Here is a 23666-nt window from a genome sequence, read left to right as displayed (position 1 = left end):
TGTAACATTAGTTACAAATTTTTTTGTTAGGATTACTAAAATGTTCTTATATGTTTTCCAACCACAAATTAGCTTTGCACATCTAAGCATCATATTTTTAAAATTCTGCTTGTCTTTTAAACTGATTTCTGACTCGCGCACAATCTTAGGTGTAGGTTCTGTTTGGTTTTATGGAACCAGGTGATTTGAGGCTTTGAGAGTAAAAGCATTGAGTATGTGCAATAGAATCACATAGTAGAAAGAGCTTGAACTTTGGAGTTAGAGTCCCTGGGTGTGGTGCTTACTTCCTGGCACTTGAGTAAGTTAACTAGTCCTTTTGATCTTTAGTTGTCTCTAATAACATATTGGTTATTTCCTACTTTCAACAGTTGTTTTGAGAAATAATTTATATAAAATCATTTTTAGTAAATTTGTCATATAGTAGGTACCAAATAAGTATTTATTCCTCTTATAATCGCTATAAATGTTAGTCATCCTGTGTCCACTGTTAAATAATTTTTAAACTTTAGTAAGTAGTATAAATTAAAGCAAGAATGATCATTACTGCCTATAATCCCAGGTGCTACAGAGGATGGGGCCATAGGATCTCATGTTCAAGAACAACCTGTGCAACTTACCAAGACTCCAGCTCTAAATAAAGAAGGACTGGGGATATAACTCAGTGGCGGTGTTCAAAAACGCATTATACCCTTGGGTTCAATTTCCCAGTGCTGAAAAAAAATTAATTACTCAAAGTAATTTTAGGTTGGTCTTTAATGCAAAATGGATACAAGTGAATATAACTTGCCTCCTTTGTTCCCTACAACTGTACTGTCAAAAGTTCTGATGAGAAATTGGGATTATTCTAGTATTTAAGGATTACTTGTTGGAAGCTATGCATTGTATTATCAAGAGTATATAATTTCTATCATCAGAAATTTAGTTATGATACCATGATAGGTGTGGACTTAATGTAAAAAATAATAATAATAGCAGAGAACATAGGAAATAACAAAAGCTATGAAGATGAAGCAAGGAAAAAAGATTAAGAAATAAGCTTTGCAGGTCCTGGTGAGATGAGGCATCGCATCAGTTAAAGATACTTGCTACCAAGTCTGATCATTGAGTTCAGTATCCAGAATCTACATTGTGAAGGAAAGAATCAAAGTGGTGCTAGAACCTACATGCTCCCACTGGTTGTCCTCTGACCCTCACAAGGGTGCTGTGGCACATGACTTCCCACATAGATGAATACATGTGCATACTTAATAACTTTTTTAAACAGTGGTATATGCTTATAATTCATCAGTTGGAGGATCTAAACAAATAAATAAAGCAAACTGATAGAGCAAGAAAGGATTGAGGGAGAGTTTCCTTTTGTTCAAATCGTGTTTTAAAAGCCTCCCCACAAAATGTAGGTAAGGCAAATTTACTTACTTAGCAAATCTTTTCCTATGAACCTTGTTAAGAGCACTGACTGCTCTTCCAGACGTCCTGAGTTCAATTCCCAGTGACCACATGGTGGCTCACAACCATCTGTAATGGGATTCAAGTATACTCATACATTAAAAAGTCTTCCATCTGTCTTTTAAAAATAAAAGAGAGAAAGAGAAAGAGAAAAAGAAAGAGAGAAAGAAAGAAAGAGAGAAAGAAAGAAAGAGAAAGAAAGGATAATAGTGAGTTAGATGACTTAGCAGTTAACACTTATTCTTTAAAGAATGTGGTCTCTAGGGGGAGTGGATCTCTCAGAGACTGAACCACCAACCAAAAAGCCTATGGACAAGTCCCCTTGTCTGGTCTCAGTGGGAGAGGATGCATCTAACCCTCCAGAGACTTGATGTGCCAGAGTTGGGGGATACCCAAAGGGGGCCTCCATTCTCTCAGAGGAGAAGGGGAGGAGGACATAGGAGGGGTGGTGATTGAATGTAAAGTGAATGAATAAATAAATTAATGGAGGAAGAGAAAAAAAGGAACTGGGATCCATATATTGAGTCACAATGTTCTGGTTCTCCCGATCCAGGAGATTCAGTAGATTCTTCTGGCACCCTTGGGTACCAAGCACACGTGTAGTACACAGTATACATGCAGACAAATAATTCATACACATAAAAATACAAAATCTAAAAAACTTTAAAATGATAAATAGAAAAAACATCTTGGCATTCAGATTTTGAAGACTCCTTAAGTTAGCTCTATTTTACAGACACTAAGAATTTAGTCATTACCTGAGCTTTCCTCATTTTAATAGCTCACTACTCTAGTTTCCTAGACTTAGTACTGTCATAAGGTAGTAGTGTAAGAACAGAAGCAACTAATGATGATGAGCAAGGAAATGTATGTGGGTAGTTATATATTCATCTAATTTAAACCAAACAGTGAAATCTATATGAACTTTAGTACCTCACAATACACATAGTTTAGTCATACATAGTATATACTCATTTTGAGTCAAGTTTATGAAATATCCAAGTTATAATTCTGTGATTTCATTGAAAGGAAATGCAGAAAGTAACATTTTTATTGTATTAACAGAGAAGGACTGCAAATGTCTCTCTGAGGTTGCCCAACATGCACAAGATCCTGGATTTAAAACCAGTACACACCAAACAATTGGACAGAAACAATTTCATGCTTCTAAAGATCATAAACTCCTAGAAGATAAGGTCTCCATTTGATAAGTCTTTATTGTCCTCCTAAACTAGTTTCTTGTATATAGCATTTGTTGCACATTTAATAAGAATTTATTCAATTTTTATTATGTATATGCATGTTTTGCCTGCATGTATGTTTGTACACCATGTGTATGTTGTGCCTATGAAGGCCTGGAGGCTCTGAGCCATTTCTCCAGCTCACAATTAAATAAATTTGTTATTTGATAATTACATACAAGGAGATGTGGTAGACTGTAAATATGAGGCCAGCCTTGGCTACAGTGTTAGATCCTCAATATTAAAGTAAGCAAAAATGCATTTTACCATGTTCCTTGCCAAAACTATGTGTATGTTTTATTTTGTGAAGTTAAATGCAAAGAAGTAGATAAATACTTGAGTTGTATTCTAGAAATTGGATTTTTTAAAAAAAAATTCTTTTAGAAATTGGATTCTTTAGGGTTGAGGTATATTTTTCCTCATGATTTCTGAATGCACAATACTAATTGCACATTAAAGGGATATACTAATTATACTTTTTAAAGTTTGGGTATTAAATACTGTCAAGACCAGCCCATTAGACAAATGTAGGGTGGCATCCTAATGTTACTAAGGGGTTTCCACTTTCGGTTGAGCATAATCTTTAGATAAAATGGTTACCCAGGTTCCTAACTGCAGAAGTCACTGTTCAGGTAAGGCTCTTTTCTGTGCAGTTTTATGTAAGCTGTGAATGTAGATTTTTAACTAAGCAGTAGTTTTGTGGCTTTTACGCCTACTCCTTTTAATAAACACAAATGTGTATGCATTAAATTGCAAAGTGTAATCATTTGGTTCTTACATAAATATGCAGCATTGTTGGTGTGTCTGTTACGGGTTGTTACAGTTTAACATTTGCTTTCACTGAGGCTTGTTTGATTCATCATTTTCATTTGGCGTCTAGCAACCATCTGCTAGTTACAGTTTAACTTTCAAGGCTCTGTGTAATTTGGTTTCTGTTAATAAGGTGCTGTAAACAGCATTATGAAGTTTTTCTCTTTTAATCTTGAAAGGAAAAAAATCCATATCTAAAAAAGCAATCACAAAGAAGAGGAAAACTGTCACAAAGTCACCTGCTGTGCCGGAGTTTCAGGTAAATGTTTCAATATTGTCATCAAGTTTTTCCGTTTAATCTTTTGTTTTAGCTACATTCCTTGTGAGAATGGCTAAATTTCCAGAAACTACAAGGTGTATACTTTTAATGGCTTTTTCTAATGATATGTTTTTCTTTAAAGTACAAATGTAGGCAAAATGTTTTTTTTTAAACCTCTTTATCTCTCATAAACCTTGGTATTCTTAGTTTCCAATCTATACTAACTTTTGTAGATAAAGTTTAATCAAATGTATATACATAGATCTCTCTTCTTTATGCCTGTTTGCATGTATTCCTAAGTACATGTAAATGAGTCTTCTAAGAAAAAAGTCATGTTTTGTACATAGTGATGCTACTCTGATAATCCATTCTTATGTAGTTTAACCAGTATAGAAATGGTGGACTAACTTGAAAAATAGGTATTTTAACTTTTAACTGTAAGTAAACTATATTCTGTAAAGGCTAAATATTATAGTCTTTAAACATTTCTGAAAAAAGAAATTTTTTGCTGCCATATGTGAAACACTAATACTGAAAATAAGCAATCTCATCATAATTATGCTTTTATCTTCTATTTATACAATAAGTATTTTTTTCAACAAATGATAGTTTAAAATTTTTTTTGTAGTATTATAGCCAGGCCATTTCTAAAAGTTTTATAAGCTTATAAAATAAATTGATATAATTGAATTTGTAGGTCTTAAGGTAGTTGTAAAAATTATAGAGGGCAAGAAAAATACTGTATAACAGTATTATACTTCTATTTTCAGTAAAAATCTTATTTAGGAGAAGTTGAAATTGATAAAAATCAGATATTCTTAAATAGTTAAAAGAAAATATATATTTTATAGTAGAATACTTTAATGTCATTAGGGTGACATACATTCTTTACATATTTATACATAACCTTTATACAGGATAGCCAGTAAAATACAATTTACTGGATTATATATTAATTTGGCTGGGGGCCATTGTGCCATTCATTTCTCATAACATGTTAATGGTAAACTATTATATCTTTATGCTTCCACTGGTCAGCATGCTAGCCTTTGTTATTTCTCCCACTCATTTTCTCCCACTTTTAAAATGTAGAACTGTATAGAACTTAAGACAGAGTGGTCCATCCATTTTTGATATTTTTGTATGTGTAATGACACAAACTGTATAAGTAATGCTTTGTATTACTTATTAGTGACATATGAATCAATTCAATGGGTTACATTTCTTTTTTTAAGTTATCAAAATTAAAAAAGAATTTGTCATAATATCAAATATAATCAGTATGTCATGTATAATACTATCAATATGTATTAGTTTATGAAACTTTGGTTTTAGTTGCCTCTGTGTGTTGACATGCATGGTAAATTGTGTTTTTGACTCTGGCTCATAGAAACATTTCAGAAAACATTGTTGTAAGTGATACTTCTAGTCAGTTATTGACCATTTGCTTAATGCTCAGAAATTTAAGGTCAAAAGTACATGTTTTGTTAAATTGAGCTCCTCTTCAAAATACATAAAGTCATCCCTTTCCTGGTTCTTAAGGTATGAGGGGTAGAGGAGCACTGTGGGGTGTGTGTTTGTGTGTGTGTGTGTGTGTGTATGTGTGTGTGTGTGTGTGTGCACGCGCGTGCACCTGTCTTGTCTGTGAGTCTGTATTGGGCTAAGGTAGTTCTTCTAGTTTACAGTGTGAATACTGTGTTATGAGAACTTGAAACTGCCTTCGAAAATAGAGATAAAGAGGCTGGAGAAATGGCTCAGCTATGAAGAGCTTTTGCTGTACTTAAGTTTGGTTCCCAGTATCTACTTGGTGGCTCACATCCATCTTTAACTCCAGTTCCTAGGGATCCAACACCTTCTAGCCTTCAATGGTGGTAGGCACATATGTGATATATATACATACATGCAGGCAAATACTCATATATATAAAATACTAGTTATTATCTAATAAAGAAGTGAATTTTTTTTCTTCCCAAAAGTCCTGGTAATATATTTAGCATCTCATCTGTTAGTAACGAACATAAAAATACTTTGTAGACATAAGTAGCCATTCTAAACTAAAATACCCATTCTTCTGGCTAAAAATAAAGAAATTTTTGGTGCATAAATATTCAATTGCTTTTAAAAAATCTGACCTATTTACCACAAGGCTGATCTTTGACTGATAGAAAATATGCTTAGAAAGAAACAGTTTAAAGGATTAAATTTTTTAAGTCTTAATGATCTAAAAAAGTGAAGCCTGTTTTGACCTTAACATCTTGGCAGTGTTTGTGTTGACTTGTTAAACACTAGAAATTTGCCTCCTTTAGTTGCTTCATAAGAATTTATGTTTATGTGAACACTATAAATCTCAGAGTCAGAAAATGTCTTCACATTCGTATTTAGAATATGCACCAGAGACATTGAAGAAATGGCTTTGGGTTCATTTTGTATGTGGATTGTAAAGAAACTAACTGTGTCTGTGTTACTTTTTCCTAAGAGCTATGCCCTTCCTTGTTAAAGTTTATAAGTGTTAATAATATAAATAATCTGATGCCTTTATTAAAAGTGAAAAATTGTAAGTTTTATCCTCTAAAGACCTTAAGTGAGTAGTGGGTATCAGTAATGCTCTAGTTAAACCATGTGGACTCTGGAACTAGGCTATTTGAGTTTGAATGCCAAGCCTACCACCTGACTATTCTGTCACCTTAGCTAAGTTATTTAACCTTCTCTAAGTCCAGTTCTTCATCTGCACAGAGGAATGATAGTAGCTATTACATTGCTAGAGCTTACTATTCTAGCTGTTCTTACATTTTATTTTCCAAATAGGCAGGGACTTCTGTTGAAAAATACTGCATTTTAAGTAGGAAGATTAATTAGGATTTTCCTTAAATCTATTAATCTATTGCTGACTTTAGCACTTTTCCAGCTACTTAGGACATTAAAGTGAGGCTTGAATCTAGTCTTATTAAAATAGCACATGATGGAAACTAAAGTGAAAAACCCAATAATAATACACGTGACCCACAGAGTGAAAACTTAGACTTCCTTACTCTAATATTTTGATTAGTATACAGTGGCCTATCAGCAAAATTGTGGGCTTTATTTTTTATCAGCAGTAACTGCAAAAATAGAGCATATTTTTAATTTAGATGGTTAGAATATTGATTAAGTTTTGTATCAAATTTAACAGTTACAGTTTTTTTATTTTGTAATATAAAGACTCACACTCAAAACTAAATGTCATTTTCCTAATAAAGTTGATTGCTCCCCAAGAGCCTTTTTGTTGTTATTGTTTAGTATTTAGGAAGTGTAATAGTGTATAAATTCTCCTTTTGTGCTAAATTAAGTTAGAAAGTATTTTTTAACTTGATGTGCCAAGTCCCAGTAAATTCTACATTTTTAAAAATAATTAAAGAGGAGTTGGAAAAATGGTTCATTGCTTAAGAGTGTGCTCTTTCAGAGGATCTGAGTTGAGTTTCTGTCAGGCTGCTCACAACTGCCTGCCTGTAGCTTTAGCTCCAGAGGGTCTAGTGCCAGTGCCTGTGACCTCTGAAGGCACTTAGATTCAACATGCACAGACACACACCTACACACAATTAAAAATAGTCAAAATAATTTCTTAAAATTTAGTAAGTAGGGACTGAAGAAATGGCTCAGCAGTTAAGAGCACTTGCTGTTCTTCCAGAAGACACAAGTTCTGTTGGCAGTGCCCAGCCCATGTTATTGGCTCACAAGTGGCCGTAACCCCAGATCCCTGCATCTGTGCGACCTTCTGGCCTCCATAGGCACTCGCACACTTGCTAGCCACTTAAACAGATGTATAATTAAGTGGCCTTACCATGTTTTTTCTTTTCATTGGTAATCCCACCACAGACAAATACACACAAAATTTTTTTTTTTTTTTTTTTTTTTTTTGGTTTTTTTTTTTCGAGACAGGGTTTCTCTGTATAGCCCTGGCTGTCCTGGAACTCACTCTGGAGACCAGGCTGGCCTCGAACTCAGAAATCCGCCTGCCTCTGCCTCCCAAGTGCTGGGATTAAAGGCGTGCGCCACCACCGCCCGGCTAAAATATTTTTTTAATAAGTGTGTACTTGGCATTTGATCTATACATGTGATTCATTCTATAGATTAAGTATTATCTTCATATAAAAAATTGAGACTAAAATTGAAATCAGTTTTAACTTTCCTATGTTACAAAGATCTATAGATTAGGTCATATTTTAATTGCTACTTAAATTACATATTTTCAACTTAGGTTATTTTTAATTTATAGATCAAAAATTTTTAACTTCTTTAAAACCTTTCAATTTTATTAATATAAGGCATTAGAAAACATGTTTAGTTACATAGTGTTGTTAAATATTTTGTTAACTTGTTTTTTAGAAGTATTTTCTTCATGTCAAGTGAATATTTGTTGTTATTATTGTCCTTGCTGTTGTGGCATAGTGAACATAAGAAATATGTAATTTCCTGTTAGCATAGTCTTAACAACTATTAATATAATTTTGTTTGAATACTATGTAGATTTCTTAGTTGTATTCTATAGTTACAGATTTTATAATTATAGGACCTTTTATTAGAATGGTAGTGAGAATGACCCATTTTGTTTAGAATAATTATTTTTACTTTTCTCCATGATTTCCCCTTTGCTTTTTAAATATAACTTATGTTTTTATTTTGCCTTATTTGGAAGTATCTTTCAAACCTAGTGTGGTTCTACCAAAATGGCATGATTTTAGTGATTGAAGTGTTAAGGAAATCTTTATTATGTAATTCTGAGATATGGTCATGCAATCCTTTTACTTACATAGTACTTTCCTTTTCCTAATACATAGATTCAGGTATAATTTTTTAGTTGAAGAGACAGCCTTTTAATACTGTCAATGAAAAGAATACATTATGAATTTTATCCTAAAACTATGTGTTGAATTGTTGCTAGTTTTTAATTTTTTTTATTTTTATTTAGAAAGAGCCCTCAGTATATGATCTAGTAGAAGAGTTTAGAATTGTGTAGTCTCTTCTACCAGTGCATCATCTCAGTCACTTCACATGCTGCTTTGAGTTCTTATGTGTCAATTGAAGATACACCTGTCTAGCCTACTCTAAGCTTCAAACCATGTTACATCATTTCAGTTCCTTGTAAATTGGTTGATTGCGACTCAGCCTTAATTCAGTCAAGTAAAAGGTTTACTTTAAAGTGACTGTGTCACTCTTAGATTCTCCCTGGGAAGGAAGAGCAGTAGTAAGTAACCTCTGGGGTATGAAGGAAAGGCTCCAGGGGTGTGTCTGACCTGCTGGGAATCTCAGCAGCTCAGCATCTTTCTTTTTTCACGCAGGAGGCCATGTGTCTCAGAAACACTTTCAAAATTAATACTAACAAGAAAAGGATTTAATGAGATGCTTTTCTTTGTTCTTACTAAATAATTTGTTCTCCCTACTAAAATGAAGTTTTACTGTGTTGATTCTAGTTTTAATAGAATTACCATTTGAAATTGAACTTTTTTCATTCTTAAAAAAGAAGGAATTGAGTTATGTGTGACATACAATTGGCATAAATCAAATTGTTTCTACTCCAGAATTTTGTAAAACTGTGCATGATTTTGTGTATTGTATGATAGGCATGCATTGGATATATAAAAATATGAAGAATATGTTTGCATATTAAGGGTATAAGGCAGTCCTGGTTGTGGTAGCACATATCCATAACCGCAGCACTTGGAAGGCTGAGACTAGCCTTGGCTACATAATTTTGAGGGCATCTTGCACTGTGTAGTGAGATCCTATCTCCACAGCAACGATTGTAAATTATTATATATATATTGAGTTATTTTAATTTACTTTCAAGATAAACATCACTAAAAATATTCTGATCCTCAAATTTTTAAAAAATTACACTTAGGACTTAGATAAGGTAATTTACTTTAAGAACATTATCCTAAAAATATCCCACCCCCTAAATTTTGAAATTAATTGTGAATTTTTATTTTCATTAGCTACAGAGCACCAGAATATTTCAGTTTCTCAGTAGCTGTGCTGGTTTATAATTCAGTCATTAAGTACATGACTACTCAAAAGTGCAATCTACTAACTAACTATAAACTTGTCACATGTGAAACATAATCCAAAACTATCAAGGTCCCCTGCGTTCATATGCACACTAGGTAAGCCACTTAAAGGTGTTACTTCATATAACTTTTCATGCTTTGGCCGCAGCTGTTTTACAGTAGATGAAATATAATTAGTAGTTGATGTCATGAGTAACTGACAATTGAAAAATCTTTCAAACTTTTAGGACGTGTTTAGTTTGTTGGGATATGCCTTCATTGTTCCTGCAAATTTCAACAAACTACACATAAAACATGCTCTTAATCATTTTAAGTGAGATACCTAGGATATAAGGAAAATTACTTTGGGTCTTGCCATAGGTAAGTGAAAAAAATCTATGCTATGATATTAACCAATACACCAAGTTCAGTGAAAAAGGACAAATACAGACTGGAGTGCAAAGAAGTTTTAAGTCTCCAGTGAATGCTCGTGAGATCCCCTGGAGGGCAGCACTGCTCTGTGGCTTCATGGATGCACTAGGAGCAGAAAACGTTATCCAGTTGTACATGTTCTTACCTGGTTGACCAGTCTACTGTTTGACCATAACCAGATTTAGCAAATTAAGACTATGTGATTTCTAATAATTACCAGTTATACTCTCCTACTATAATACTTTGTAATTCATATAGTTGCTTTTGTTTTTGTGTTTTGCAAGTATTCCACCACTGAGCACATCCCCAGTCCTAAAATTATTTAATTTGGATTATTTAACTATTTATTTGCCCTGCTTTATCAATAAATTTGAAGTTTTTCAGATAGTTCTAATGAGTAATTTTTAATACTAATTATAGTAAATATATGTGATAATTTTTTCTTAATCTCTTAGGTTGAACCATTTTACCATTTTTACAGACAAATATATATCAAATTTTCTTAAAGTTTTAGTCTAATTTAAAGCACTTTCTGTCTTCTATTTTTAATTACTTAATAACAACTCGCAGTTATCTTGTTGTGACCCACTTTGCTTGTTACTTTTGTCTGATTTTCTAATGAAAGAATGTGTACTTTTTAAGAAAACAGTAACTTTACATTAATGAATGTAATAAGTACATTGATAAAGGCTAGTGATAATTTATAAATATATAGAATATTTTAAATTATACAGTATAAACACCACAAGATTTTCTTGGATTTGAAATTTTTGTCTCCATAGATATAGTTTTACTTTTAAATTTTTTATTACTTTTTAAAAAATAAATGATCTTAAATTGCTTAAATTATTTTAGGAAATGGTTGAATGTATTAAACTCACTGGACAAACACACAATATAATTTTATAAGAACCATATGGAGTAACTAATATTTTTGTTAGTATTTCTTAATCTTCAGTTTATAAAACTTTAGTTAAGCCAAGCTAGGTCAGTTAATAAGTAAGGATTCATCATTTTGGTCATTTGCCAGTGTTAACCAAAGTAAATAAGATGAGCCACACAATTATAGAAGGAAATAGATACTGCTTGTAAAAATGTCTTTATTAAAATTTGTTAAGCTCAGTTGGGCTGGGTGACACAGGGTCTGAAATCTAGCACTTGATGGCTGAACAAGAACATCAAAAGTTTGAGACAAGCCAGGGCTCTACAGGGCTGTAACACCATTTCTCAAAAAAAAAAAAAAAAAAAAAGCAACAGTAAAAATTATTAAAGGCATGGCAAAAATATGTACTTAATTGTGTTCCTATCTTTGAATATATTGCACATAGTTTTAGTCCTTTAGTACAGCTACTAGCAATAGTAACTTAGCTCGTTCAAGTGTATAGATAGTAAGCCTTAAGGCAAAGGGATAATGGCCATTGCAGGCTTGTATTTCACCTGCTCAAAGACTACCTGATTCACTAATCTATAAAATCTAATGAGTTTCCAGATCTTTGTCATTCTGAGCTGAAAGTTAATAATACTAAGAAAGTAACAGGATCATAACACAAACATAGAGGTGGGGGTGTAGGATGAGACTACCAATGTGAAACTTTAGTTTATTCTATATGAAGCCTGAAGTTCATATAACAAGTAAACCTCTCAGATATTAACTGTAGAGCTTTCCTTGCTTTTATTATTGTGGAGAAATAGTTTTAATTTCAGTATATGTTAAATAATTTCTGTTACCACATTTTGGGTGTTTTATATTATGTGTTATCAAGCTGTGTTTTTGTGTTTTGTTTTAGCTTATTTGCACTAATCTTGATGAACTCAGGGAATTAATCACAAAAATCGAGAATGAACTCAAAGATCTGGAAAACAGTAGAAAAAAATCGGTAGGTGTTCATCCAAAAGTTCTATCTCTTATTGTCAGCATTAAAATTTATTCCTGCTTTTTTTCCAAAGTTTTTAAAAATCTTGTTTTCCTAATTACATGAAAATTTACAATTAAGAATAGAAGCATTGTTTCTTTCATTTCTCCCGTGTGGTCTAATTTTCATTTTTAATACAAAAAGATGGTATTGGGGCAAGAAGATTAATTTTCTTTGCCTGGTTTATAACAGGTATAGTCTTAGATATTATCCATATTCTGATTGTTTTTAACTGGTAGCTTTTAAGATACTGCGTACTCTTTGATTACGTATCTTTAATGGAAGCCTATTACATAGCAACAAATTTAATCATATCTAATATTAACCAGATATAATCAGGCCCCTTTTTTTTCCTACCAAGATGACTCTTAAATGAACCATTACCAGATTAAAGGCTTTTAAGATTTTTCTATGTCTTAACAATAATTGATCAATTAATTTCCTGAATTTTACATTATTCCAAAGAGGCTGTGTTACATATATGAGCATGTTTTATATATATGCTCACTTTGTAAAGTTCTCCGCGTTGTTCATTATAAATAGATAATATCTACTTAACTAGCATTTATAGTCAGATTATGTCATATCAGAAACACAATTATATACCAGTAAGTAAAGGGAGAAGGTATCAAATATTTAAGAAAAATCAATCGTTAAAATAAACTGTTCTCTCATGAAACTACTTGCTTTTTGCTTAAAACTTATTGATACCGATATTATAAAATACGATAAGTGACTCAGCAGGCTAATAGTAGCCCTTTTACATGCTATTAGGAATGATATAGTGGAAGTACTTTGAATAGATCAGGCTGAAGTATCAGAAAACTTCAGTCCTGTCTTAATGCAAAGAGTAAAAAGACCATAAGTGTTTCAGAAGTCTATCATGATACATCTGAGAGGATCAATGTGGTCCTAGAGGTGAAGCAATGTTCATATTAGTCATCAGCCAAATGTGGTAGGACATGCTTTTAATAGCAGTGCTCAGGGGAGGCAGTGCTAAAAGAATGTCTGAGTTCAAAGCCAGTCTGGTCTGCATAGTGAGAACCAGGCCAGTCAACACTACCTAGTAAGACTGTCTCAAAACAAAAACAGTCTAGTCACCAGTTAACAAGAAAAACCGTATGGTTAGTATATCATCAGAAAGTGGGGAAAACATTTCAGAAAAACCTCCATTTAAAAAGAGTAGAAACCTTTGTTTTCATATATACTTTATGTATCTGTGGAAGGCTGTTTTATTAAAATGTACTACAGTAATACGTTTATACCAAAAAAATTATGTGATAATATTTTCAGCCAAAAATGTTTTTTAATCTTATTTTAATATTTAATGTTCTTAAAAGGCTGATTCTTTAGTGGGAAAGGATTATCATTTTTTAAATCAGCATAAATTATAGTTTTACAGGAGCTGTTGTTTTAGGTTATTGCCTCAGAAGCTATTGTTTTCATGTTTCATAACTGAGTAGACTTCTGTAAATTGCTCAACCTTTATATACTACACTTAAACATTACTTAATATGATACAAATTTTGTTTCTACTGCATAATTTTAAGCATAGTTGATTTAAACATAGACAGCACATACTACAGGAGAAAAATTTTTGCAGACCCTCAAGATTTTCTGCAAACCCATCCTTAGTGAAATGGAACTACAGTCTAAGCATATTGCCTTCCTTCATAGGACGAAGTAGAAGACAAATTAAAGAAATGAACTAAAGGCTCCTGACACTGTAGTTTTTGAGAGTAGGGTTATTAGGAAGTTTGAGGTTATGTAGAGAGTTTGATGGATTATATTTTGTGTCTCCAAACTTGTCCATGTCCTTTGTTATTTACAAGTTGTTTTTCATGTTTCCATTCTTGACGAAATTGAGTTTTTGGAACTGTACTTTACCAGGGGTAATTTTACTAAAGTATCAACAGAATGTAAACTGTTTGCCTTTGGCTGAAACTATCTAAAGGATAGTTTACAAAAACAATTGTCTTAGCCAGAGAAAGTGACCAGTTTTGATTTTAGAATTATCTCTCCCACACATACCTTTTTCCTTTACAAACCTGATGTTGAAGGTGATCTGTGTAAATTACAGAAATTAACTTTGTATTTGTTTGCTATCATTTAAGAGTAAGATGCTCTACTTAACAGATTTTTTTAGTAAACATAAATGTTATCAAAAATCCTTATTTTAATAATTTAATGATGTTTTGTGCCTCCTACTGAGCATAATTTAAACCTCTCTGACCAACTCAGTGATCACTGTTATGAATATCAGTTATTTTATTATTATAAAAATCTGTTGCTATTACTTGTTCTAATTAATATTCATCCATATATTTTGAAAGATTATTTTGGTATGTTTGCTTTTGGTGCGCCTATTTTTTCCTCATTGTCAGGCTATCTGTTAGTTATCACTTCTTATTGTGGTCATATATTTGCACTAGTTGATACTTAAATTGGATTTACAGTGAAGACCATTGTAGGGAGGCTTTTTTTTTTTTAAAATAAGATGTATGGTCTAGATGATAGCGATAGCTGCTTTGACATATCTCTCATCTTGTGGCAAGGTGAATGAAGGTCAATATTTATCCCCTAAGAGGATTATTGTCAAGACTAAAATAGTATTTAGAATCAAAACATTTCTTTCATTTAATACTGATTTTCATTTTTTATAACAATAAAGATGTAAATGTTTAGTTACCCATAACTTTTACTGAAATTAGAAATTGCACATAGATATTGATTTAATTCATTAATAAACACCTAACTGTATCAGAGAGTTTCTTCTCTCTGTAGTCTTTCCAAATACTTTTTCCTACAAACCAGGAAAACCAGGTATGCTGTACATCCCTGTAACCCTAGCAATAGAGGAAAAGGAAGACCAGAAGTTCCAGGTTAACCTTAACTACATAGTGGGCTTGAAGCTGGCCTGAAATACATGTGACCTTGCCCTGGGGATAGAAAAAAAATTCCATGTTCTTATCCAGCCAACATTTCATTTAAAAGGTTGTTTTCTAATTAACAGACTTTATATTGTAGAGCACTTTAGAGTTAAATTTAAGAGCCTTTTTAAAATATCTCAGGTTTTGCCAGCAAACTGTTTATTACAATAGGTTATACTTTCTTAAAGTCCAGATTGTTTCCTTTGGATTCTGCCACTCTGTACTTAATCATCTACCTCAGCTTTGTCTAAAGTAAGGCCTCTGGTTGAGACAGAGAAAAACATAGTCTGGCAAGACCTTTTAATTTTTCTCAATCATAATTTAGGCTACAAGAGTTTTTAGTATTCTCAAAAAGGAATCTTTTGTTTGTGTTTTGGTTTGGTTTGTTTTGGTTTGGTTTTTTGAGACAGGGTTTCTCTGTGTAGTCCTGGCTGTCTTGGAACTCACTCTGTAGACCAGGCTGGCCTCAAGCTCAGAAATCTGCCTGCCTCTGCCCTCCAAGTGCTGGGATTAAAGGCGTTCACCACTACTGCCTGGCTCAGGAATCCTATTTTTTGCTGCTTGCATTCTTATGGCTTTAGTTGAGATAAATTTCTGTTCTGCTGAATTATTTGGAAAACATTCTTTCTAGTCTAGGAAATGTTTTAGTCTTCCTAGAAGTTAGAGCATGAATGTTTTAATACATTTACTCAGTCTTGCTGTGTTTGAAATTTGTTAGACATATTGCCTTCTAGGTAGTTAAAAATGTAAGATTTTTATCACTCTTTTTAAAAAAAGTTTTATGTGAACCTGTTTTTTCATTATTTGCTCAATTTATGTTTTATCATAGTTTGTTCAGCGGCATCTGCCTTTTAACAAAAATTCCTGTATAGATTGAATATAAGAAAATATTTTTTAAAGTATATTTTTTTTCTATAGTGAAGAATAAGCTGCTTCACTAAGACTATGATCTACCACCCAGGTTTTCTCTTTGTATAAAGCCATGGCATTATCACAGTAGTAATTGTGTACTTTTGTACTGATTTTTAATGCTAATTTACAAATAATAGCAATGGTGATATATACATTCAGCATGAGACTTAATCTCAAGTGAAAACTAGTGAGAGTGTTAGAGATAATTTCACCTGGCAATCTTAAAATGCTTTTGTAACTTTTTCCATAGTACTGTGCAGTCATTTTACTGTATTATCAAAACTAGCACTTTTTCAAAAGGAATTGTGTAACAGTGAGACCACAGTATTATTTTATCTCCTAAACTAAATATGCAGAACTGTGGAAATGTAGAGGCAGTTTCTTACTAGATGTAGTATTAGTTTTTTATTTGCTATTACTCAGACTTTAGTTTATTAACATAGGTTTTGTTGTTTTTGTTTGGTTTGGTTTTTAAAGTCAAGGTATATAGCCCTGGTGTCCAGGAGCTCACTCTGTAGACCAGGCTGGCCTTGAACTCAGAGATCCTCCTTCCACTTCCTCCCGGTGCTGAGATTAAAGGAGTCCACCACCAAACCTACCTAAAATAATTTTGAATTGCATTTGGTTTTAAATGAGCCATCATTGATCATTAAGGATCTACTGACACTATCAAGTTATTCTCATTTTTCTTGAAATGAGAAATTGGCATTTCTGTTCCATCATCGGATTTCTGTCTGTGGTAAGAATGAAGCCTGTGATGCAAGTACCTTGTCTTGTGATCCATGTTTCTTTCTATGTACTAATATTTGTAAGTAGCATGTTGGAAAATAGCATTCATACTTTGACTCTACTTGTCAATTTTTTTGCTATGTAATTTTTCAAAGGATAAAATGTTATGTATTTATCATGTACAACATAACATCACCCACAACATAATAAAATTTTCTTTTTACACTAATTTCTCAATTTAAAAAGAAATTCCTTTGTATTAATACATGATTTAATTTTCTTATTATGTGATTCCTAATAACCTGTTTTGATTATATACAACAGTACAGGAAAATCTTTATTTTAAAAAAGATGGTTTGTATAAGTGTTTTTACTGTACAAAGCATCTGAATTTATTAATGTGTAGACATATCCATGATGATGAGATAGTTAATAAACCTAGAATTTATTTGTTTCCCCCCCCCTTAGGTTTCCAATGTCCCCAGCATTAGTAGATTGCCAGCTCCCTCTTTGCAGCACCCTAGCCAGTGTTAAGCTGGCATTGTCAAACCCATCCCAGACTTCTACAGCAGGATGGAGTTGTTCTTTAGTTATGAGGTAAGTTTCCCCCATGCTCATTTCACATTCATTAAGATGCAGTTTTTCATTTTACAGTATTGTGTAGTTTTGTAAGTTTGTTTCTTTCCTCATGATTCCTTAGGTTATTGGTGTATTATACTCAAAAAACTTATAAAACTGCATAATATAATAAAGGACTTACCTTGTAACCTTAGATCAGCTTCTTTTTTATAATGTTCCCCAGAGGGTCATTTTAAAACTCCATGGGTTTTAATGTAATACAAAGGGAGCTGGCAATCTGCAGATGCTGTGGACATTGGAGGAGACGCCAGTGAAAGGTAAGCTGCAAATTTAGACTGTTAGCTGTAGTTTTCTGTTGAATGCTCAAAATTCATTGTTCATATTAAAGTTTATAATCTATTCATTAAAAAAAAATACTACTCTTGGTCTGGAAAGATGGCTCAGGGGTTAAGGCCAGTTATTCTTGCAGAGGGACCAGATTAAATTTCCAGCATCGACATGGTGTTCCATATCACCATAACTAATTCCAGGAGACCCAGTGCCATCTTCTGACCTCCTTGCATATGAAGTACACACATAGTGCACATGTATACATATAAAATTAATAAATCTTTTTTAAAAAATTACTTGGACTAGAGAGATGGCTCAAAGGTTAAAAGCACTAGCTATTCTTCCAGAGGTCCTGAGCTCAATTCCCAGCAACCACCTGATGACTCACAACCATCTGTGATGGGATCTGATGCCCTCTTCTGGTGTGTCTGAAGACCACTGTAGCTGCAGACAGCTACAGTGTACTCATATACATAAATAAATCTTTTTTAAAAGATACTACTTTTTTATTAAAGTAACAATTAATAAATATTCATAATTCTAAATTTATATAATGCATTTGAATTTATTGCTAAACTTTTTAATCCCTGAAAATGATCAGGATTCTGATCATTAAAAAAAAGGTTTAAATTTCCCTGTGTTCACTTACTTGTTGTAAAGTTATTAATGAGATCATATCTGTGACATATTAAGTAATACACTAAATACATTCTTTAGCAATGCTCTAGCACTGTAGCAGCTGAGTAGTTGCCCAGATACCAATCCCTTCTATTGATCCTTCTGTTTAACAGTTTTATTTTTAGTTCTGTAATCAATACACATGAAGACTTTGTCTTTCTAAAAAAAAAAAATCAGTAAAGTTTACATTAATTAAAGGTAAGAGAGTCCTCTGGTTTTCTTTTCTTCTGAAACACACTCTGTAGCCCAGGCTGGCCTCAAACTTGCAGCAATCCCCTTGCCTCCCACTCAGGTGCTAGGAATATAGGCTTGTGCCTCCACAGTAGTAGATGTTACCTTTCTTTTAAATTCAGTTTTCAAATATGTCTCTATTTTTTAATTACTATTATACTTTTGATTTTGCAAAACTGTCTGCACAGTAATATCTGTTTATACTTATTTAGGAATTGACTTGCAGGGACCAGGAGAAACAGCATGATGTCTTGAAAAGAAAGTGAATTTTAACATTTGTGAGATGCAGAATTTTAGTCTGAAGTCAGTTCCATTTTACAAGAATTTTCCAAGGTGACTTTAGACAGTGTTCTTCTAGAAAGGCATGCCCTTTTTAATAAATCCATCTTTAAAGAAATATCAGAATTGTTTTTTCTCATCAATAAAGTTATTAATCAGTTAGATAGCTATTTCTAGGGCTGGTGAGATGGCTCAGTGGGTAAGAATACTGACTGCTCTTCCAAAGGTCCTGAACTCAAATCCCAGCAACCACATGGTGGCTCACAACCACCCGTAATGAGATCTGATGCCCTCTTCTGGGGCACCTGAAGACAGCTACAGTGTACTTATTTATAATAATAAATAAATCTTTGTGCCGGAGCGAGTGGGGTTGACCAGAGCAAGCAGAGGTCCTAAAAATCAATTCCCAACAACAAGATGAAGGCTCACAACCATCTGTACAGCTACAGTGTGTATTCATATACATAAAATAAATAAATAAATCTTTTAAAAAAATCAAAGCTATTTCTGTCTTTTGCTTATTTACTTAGTTTAAACACAATTATCTGTTTGATTTGAAGTACATTGTTTATATTGGACCAAAGGTAAAGTAGATTGTTACTAATTGCTTGTAAAAATGAATAATGTTTATGCTTTTTACAATAGTTCCACTATACAGTGTGAAAGTGAAGGCAGCACTCCTTAGAAAGCAACCATGTTAGGACTGAAGCTTGGTAGTAGAGTAAAGCCCAAGGCGCAGAACTCAGTCCCTAGCACAAGTGGTATGGGCCGCAAAATGTTACTATTTTAATTGCATTTGGATTGTAACTATCATGTTTTAATGGGATAACACATGAAGTGTGAGTTCTCTCCCATCTAAGTAGCTGAGTGGAAATTTACCCTAAATGCCAATGCATGCAATGATTCTGCTTTTTTAATCACCTCAAGACTATAGATTCACATTCCCACAGCAGTGCATAAGTTTCCTTTCACTAGAGATACTACAGTTTTTATAGTTTTACACATTTTATTAATTTTCTATGATAGAAGACCATAGGTATTTCAAAACAGGCTAATGGGTAAGGCAGTTTTGTGAAAGTTATAAATCTGTTCTCTGATTAAACATTTAAGTTCCCTTCCTTCTAGTCTTTTAGTTCAGTAGTATATTTTCTAGATGTTAATCAATTTAGAATTAATCAAAATTAAGTGTAAAAATCTTCTTAGTCATTTTAAACTCTTATAATACAGAAATTAATTTAGTAATTTAACACAGACAGCACTACAGCAGTGTCTTGATATAAAGATTCTAGATACATAGTCTACCCTTCCTGTCCCTCATCTGCATAACACTGCCTGATGTCCTCTCCATTTCCCACCCTCAAACCACTGCTCACCCAGACAGCAGCTGTCCAAGCCAGGCTAGCTCTGCAGGTGGCCTTTTCCCTGTGATCCCCACTAGTTCTCTTAAGATTTTTAATCCTTTTAATAATGAACTCTACCACAGAGAGAATATTCTTTCTACTTTCATCTTTAACTTTATACCTTAAGTTTAAGAAAATTTTTATTCGGTTCTCTCACCATTTCATTTTTCCAAGTAGTTACTGAGTATATATAAGATTGGTATCTGTAGTTACAACACTTGGGAGGCTGAGCAGAAAGCTCAAAAGGTCCAGACTAGAATGAGCTACATAGTAAGTCAGAGGGCTAAGGTAGTGAGATCCTGTCTCAAGGCCAAGAGAAATATGCTTGTCCTAGATGAATACTATTTCTTATTCTGTTTAACAGTTTTCTTTTATGGATTAGAATAAGCACCTCAAATTACTTCATCAATTCTTTTGAGAAAAGTTTGATTTTAAGGTATAACTCACCGCTTACTTGAGTCTGAGGACTATTTAATTATAGTAATGTTTCTCAAACTGTAGATAATGACCCCTTTGAAGGTAGGTCATGTGATCCTTTCACAGGAGTCATATAAGACTATCTGCATATCAAATCTTTATATTATGATTTATGACAATAGCAAAATTACAGTTATGAAGTAGTAAAAAAATAATTTTATGGTTGGGGTCGCCACAACATGAGGAACTGTATTTAGGGTCACAGCATTAGGATGGTTGAGAATCACTGTGTTGTAGGAAATCCCATATTAACTGAACTCAGTTAATATTTGTTGCTCTTATAGAAGACCTGTATTCATTTACCACCTCCCACAAGGAGGGGTACAAGCACTTCTAACTCAATTCCAGAAGGTCCTACTCCCTCTTTTGCCTTCACATGCATTACACACATGTGGTGCACTTATATACATGCAGGCAGACACTCATGCACATAAATCATTTTTAAACGTGTTAGTGTAAGGTTCAAAGTTGGTATGTCTATAGCATATATATAATCCTACCTTTTCTTAGTCTTCTAATAAATGGTTCCCTTTAAGATTAAAAAACCTTAGTCCAATAGTTGGTTGTGAGCATCCATCTGCATCTGATTTAGTCAGGCTCTGGCACAACCTCTCAGGAGACAGCTATACCAGACTCCTGTCAGCAAGCACTTCTTGGCATCAGCAATAGTTTTCTGGATTTGGTGTCTGCATGTAGGATGGATCCCTAGGTGGGGTGGTTTCTGGATGGCCTTTCCTTCAGTCTCTGCTCTACCCTTTGTCCCTCCCTTTCCTTCAGATAGGTACAATTCTGGGTTAAAAATTTTGAGATGGGTAGGTGGCCCCATCATCCTTCAACTGGAGTCATGCTTATCCACTGAATATGGTCTCTACAGGTTCTATCTCCCATTTGTTGGTTATTTTGCCAAATGTCATTTCCATTGGGTCCTAGGAACCTCTTGTTTCCCTGGCATCTTGGACTTTCTAGTGCTACCCCCAGTTCCCTACCCCTCACTGCTACATATTTCTGTTCAATTTCCTAACCCTCTGTACTTCTCCCCTGTCTCCTATACCTGACCCTGACCCCTTTCCTTCCCCCTTCTCTCTCCCTCCCAAGTCCCTCCCTCCCTCTATCTCCCATGATTATTTTGTTCCCCCTTCTAACAAAGGACTGAGGCATCCACACTTTGGTCTTCCTCCTTCTTCAGCTTCATATGGTCTGTGGGTTGTATCATGGATATTCCAAGCTTTTGGGATAATGCCCACTTATCAGTGTGTTCATACCATGTGTGTTCTTTTGTGACTGGGTTACCTCACTCAGGATATTTTCTAGTTCTATCCATTTGCCTATGAATTTCATGAAGTCATTGTTTTTAATAGCTGAATAGTACTCCAGATGTGGATACTCACAGCCAACCATCAGACTGAGCCCAGGGACCCCAGTGGAAGAGTTAGGAGAAGGACTGAAGGAACTGGAGGAGATTGTACCCCCATAGGAAGAACAATATCAACTAACCGGACCCCGCAGAGCTCCCAGGGACTAAACCACCAACCAAAGATTATGCATGGAGGAACCCATGACTCCAGCTGCATATGTAACAGAGGATTGATTACCTTATCTGGTATCAATGGGAGGGGAGGCCCCTGGTCCTGTGGAGGCTCAATGATGCTGCAGCTTAGGAAAATGCCAGGATAGTGAGGAGGGAGTGGGTGGGGGGATGGGTGGGGGAGCACCCTCCTAGAGGCAAGGGGGATGGGATGGGATGGGATGGGGGATTTGTGGAGGGGAAACAACATTTGAAATGTAAATAAATAAAATAACCATTTAAAAATTTAAAAAATGAAAAAAAGATTCAAAAATCATGAAATATAGCTGTGTTTTTGTAAACACATTCTCTTGCTTCAAAGTATTGAAAGTTCCTGGTCAAACTGTACTATTAATGACTATGTTATAAAGTTACAGAATTGTCATTGTAAATAGTGAAGGTTTTGTGTATGTGCATGTGTGTATAAATAAAAAAATGGCAACTTCATGTATAACTTTAAAATATAACTTTGCTATAGATAGTGTCCTTACTCTTCTATATATGGACAGATTAACTCAACAGTTGCTTATAGAATGATGTCTGGTTTTAGATGTGTTAAATGTGATCTATAGTATGTAATTGTGTATCTTTTGTGAAATTATACTTGTGAATTATATGATATATGGATGTATCAGTTAAGTACTATGCTTAAATGTATTTTGTAATGATCAGATGATTGTTTATATGTTGATGAGGTATATCTTTACTTAAAGTTTTTATAAACTACGTCATATGAGTTTATTTAATGCTGTTTATTTCCTTGTTTTATTTTGTTCTGTTCTTGAGCCAGGCTCTCACTATGTTACTATGTAGCCCAAAGTCATAGAGATCCAGCTGCTTCTTCCTCTCCAGTGCAGGAATTAAAGTCATGCACTACCACACCCAGTCTTGGTTGCAGTCGCGTAGTTCTAAGGTCTTGGATATCAGATTCAAGCAGATGTGGATGTATATAGATATAGTATACAAAGATACAGTGTACATAGATGGAGGGGGAAGGGAGAGAGGGAGGGGAAGACAGAAAATTCATGTAATACTAGCAAATAAGAAGGACATCAGTAATAATTTTAGTGTAGTGTTGTAGACTTTAAAAACTAGTTGACTGGACTTAGGAACGTAACTCAGTGGATATGAACACTTGGCTGTAGAAGCAAGAGGACTTGTACCCTAATGTTATCCTCTGGTTTCTACATCCTCCTGCACATGCACACACACACAACTCACAGATATCTCAACACATAAAATGAACAACAGTTAACTGCTGTAGTTACTTTTCTATGCTAGAAACTACTAAAATAGTTGTCATTCCTAAAGAAAGTTTGTTAAGAAGTCTTTTTCTCTCTCTCCTAGAAGTTAAAACTTTACAACATGAACCAAATTTATTTAATGAATGTATTTAAATATTTGTGCCTTTACATTGTTTTGTTCATTTAGTT

The 23666-nt window shown here is 33.7% G+C and overlaps 1 protein-coding gene across 4 annotated transcripts in view; it reads left to right on the top strand.

Annotated features, from left to right (window-relative positions):
* Kiaa2026 (KIAA2026 ortholog) overlaps window positions 1-23666 on the top strand; it is an 87345-nt gene that overhangs the window by 53492 nt on the left and 10187 nt on the right. For 2 of the 4 annotated variants that reach the window (XM_031390068.1, XM_031390066.1), the window contains 2 exons: window positions 3677-3756; window positions 11999-12088. In XM_031390068.1, the coding sequence (XP_031245928.1) occupies window positions 3677-3756; window positions 11999-12088 (170 nt within the window). Of the gene's footprint in view, window positions 1-3676; window positions 3757-11998; window positions 12089-17163; window positions 17293-23666 lie in introns of all 4 variants that reach the window. The other 2 variants (XR_004123549.1, XM_031390067.1) reach the window with 2 other exon arrangements.

Source organism: Mastomys coucha, unplaced genomic scaffold (genome assembly GCF_008632895.1).
Source record: "Mastomys coucha isolate ucsf_1 unplaced genomic scaffold, UCSF_Mcou_1 pScaffold21, whole genome shotgun sequence".
Taxonomy (NCBI): domain Eukaryota; kingdom Metazoa; phylum Chordata; class Mammalia; order Rodentia; family Muridae; genus Mastomys; species Mastomys coucha.
The sequence above is the reverse complement of the archived record's forward strand: the minus strand, read 5'-3'. Positions and strand labels throughout refer to the sequence as shown.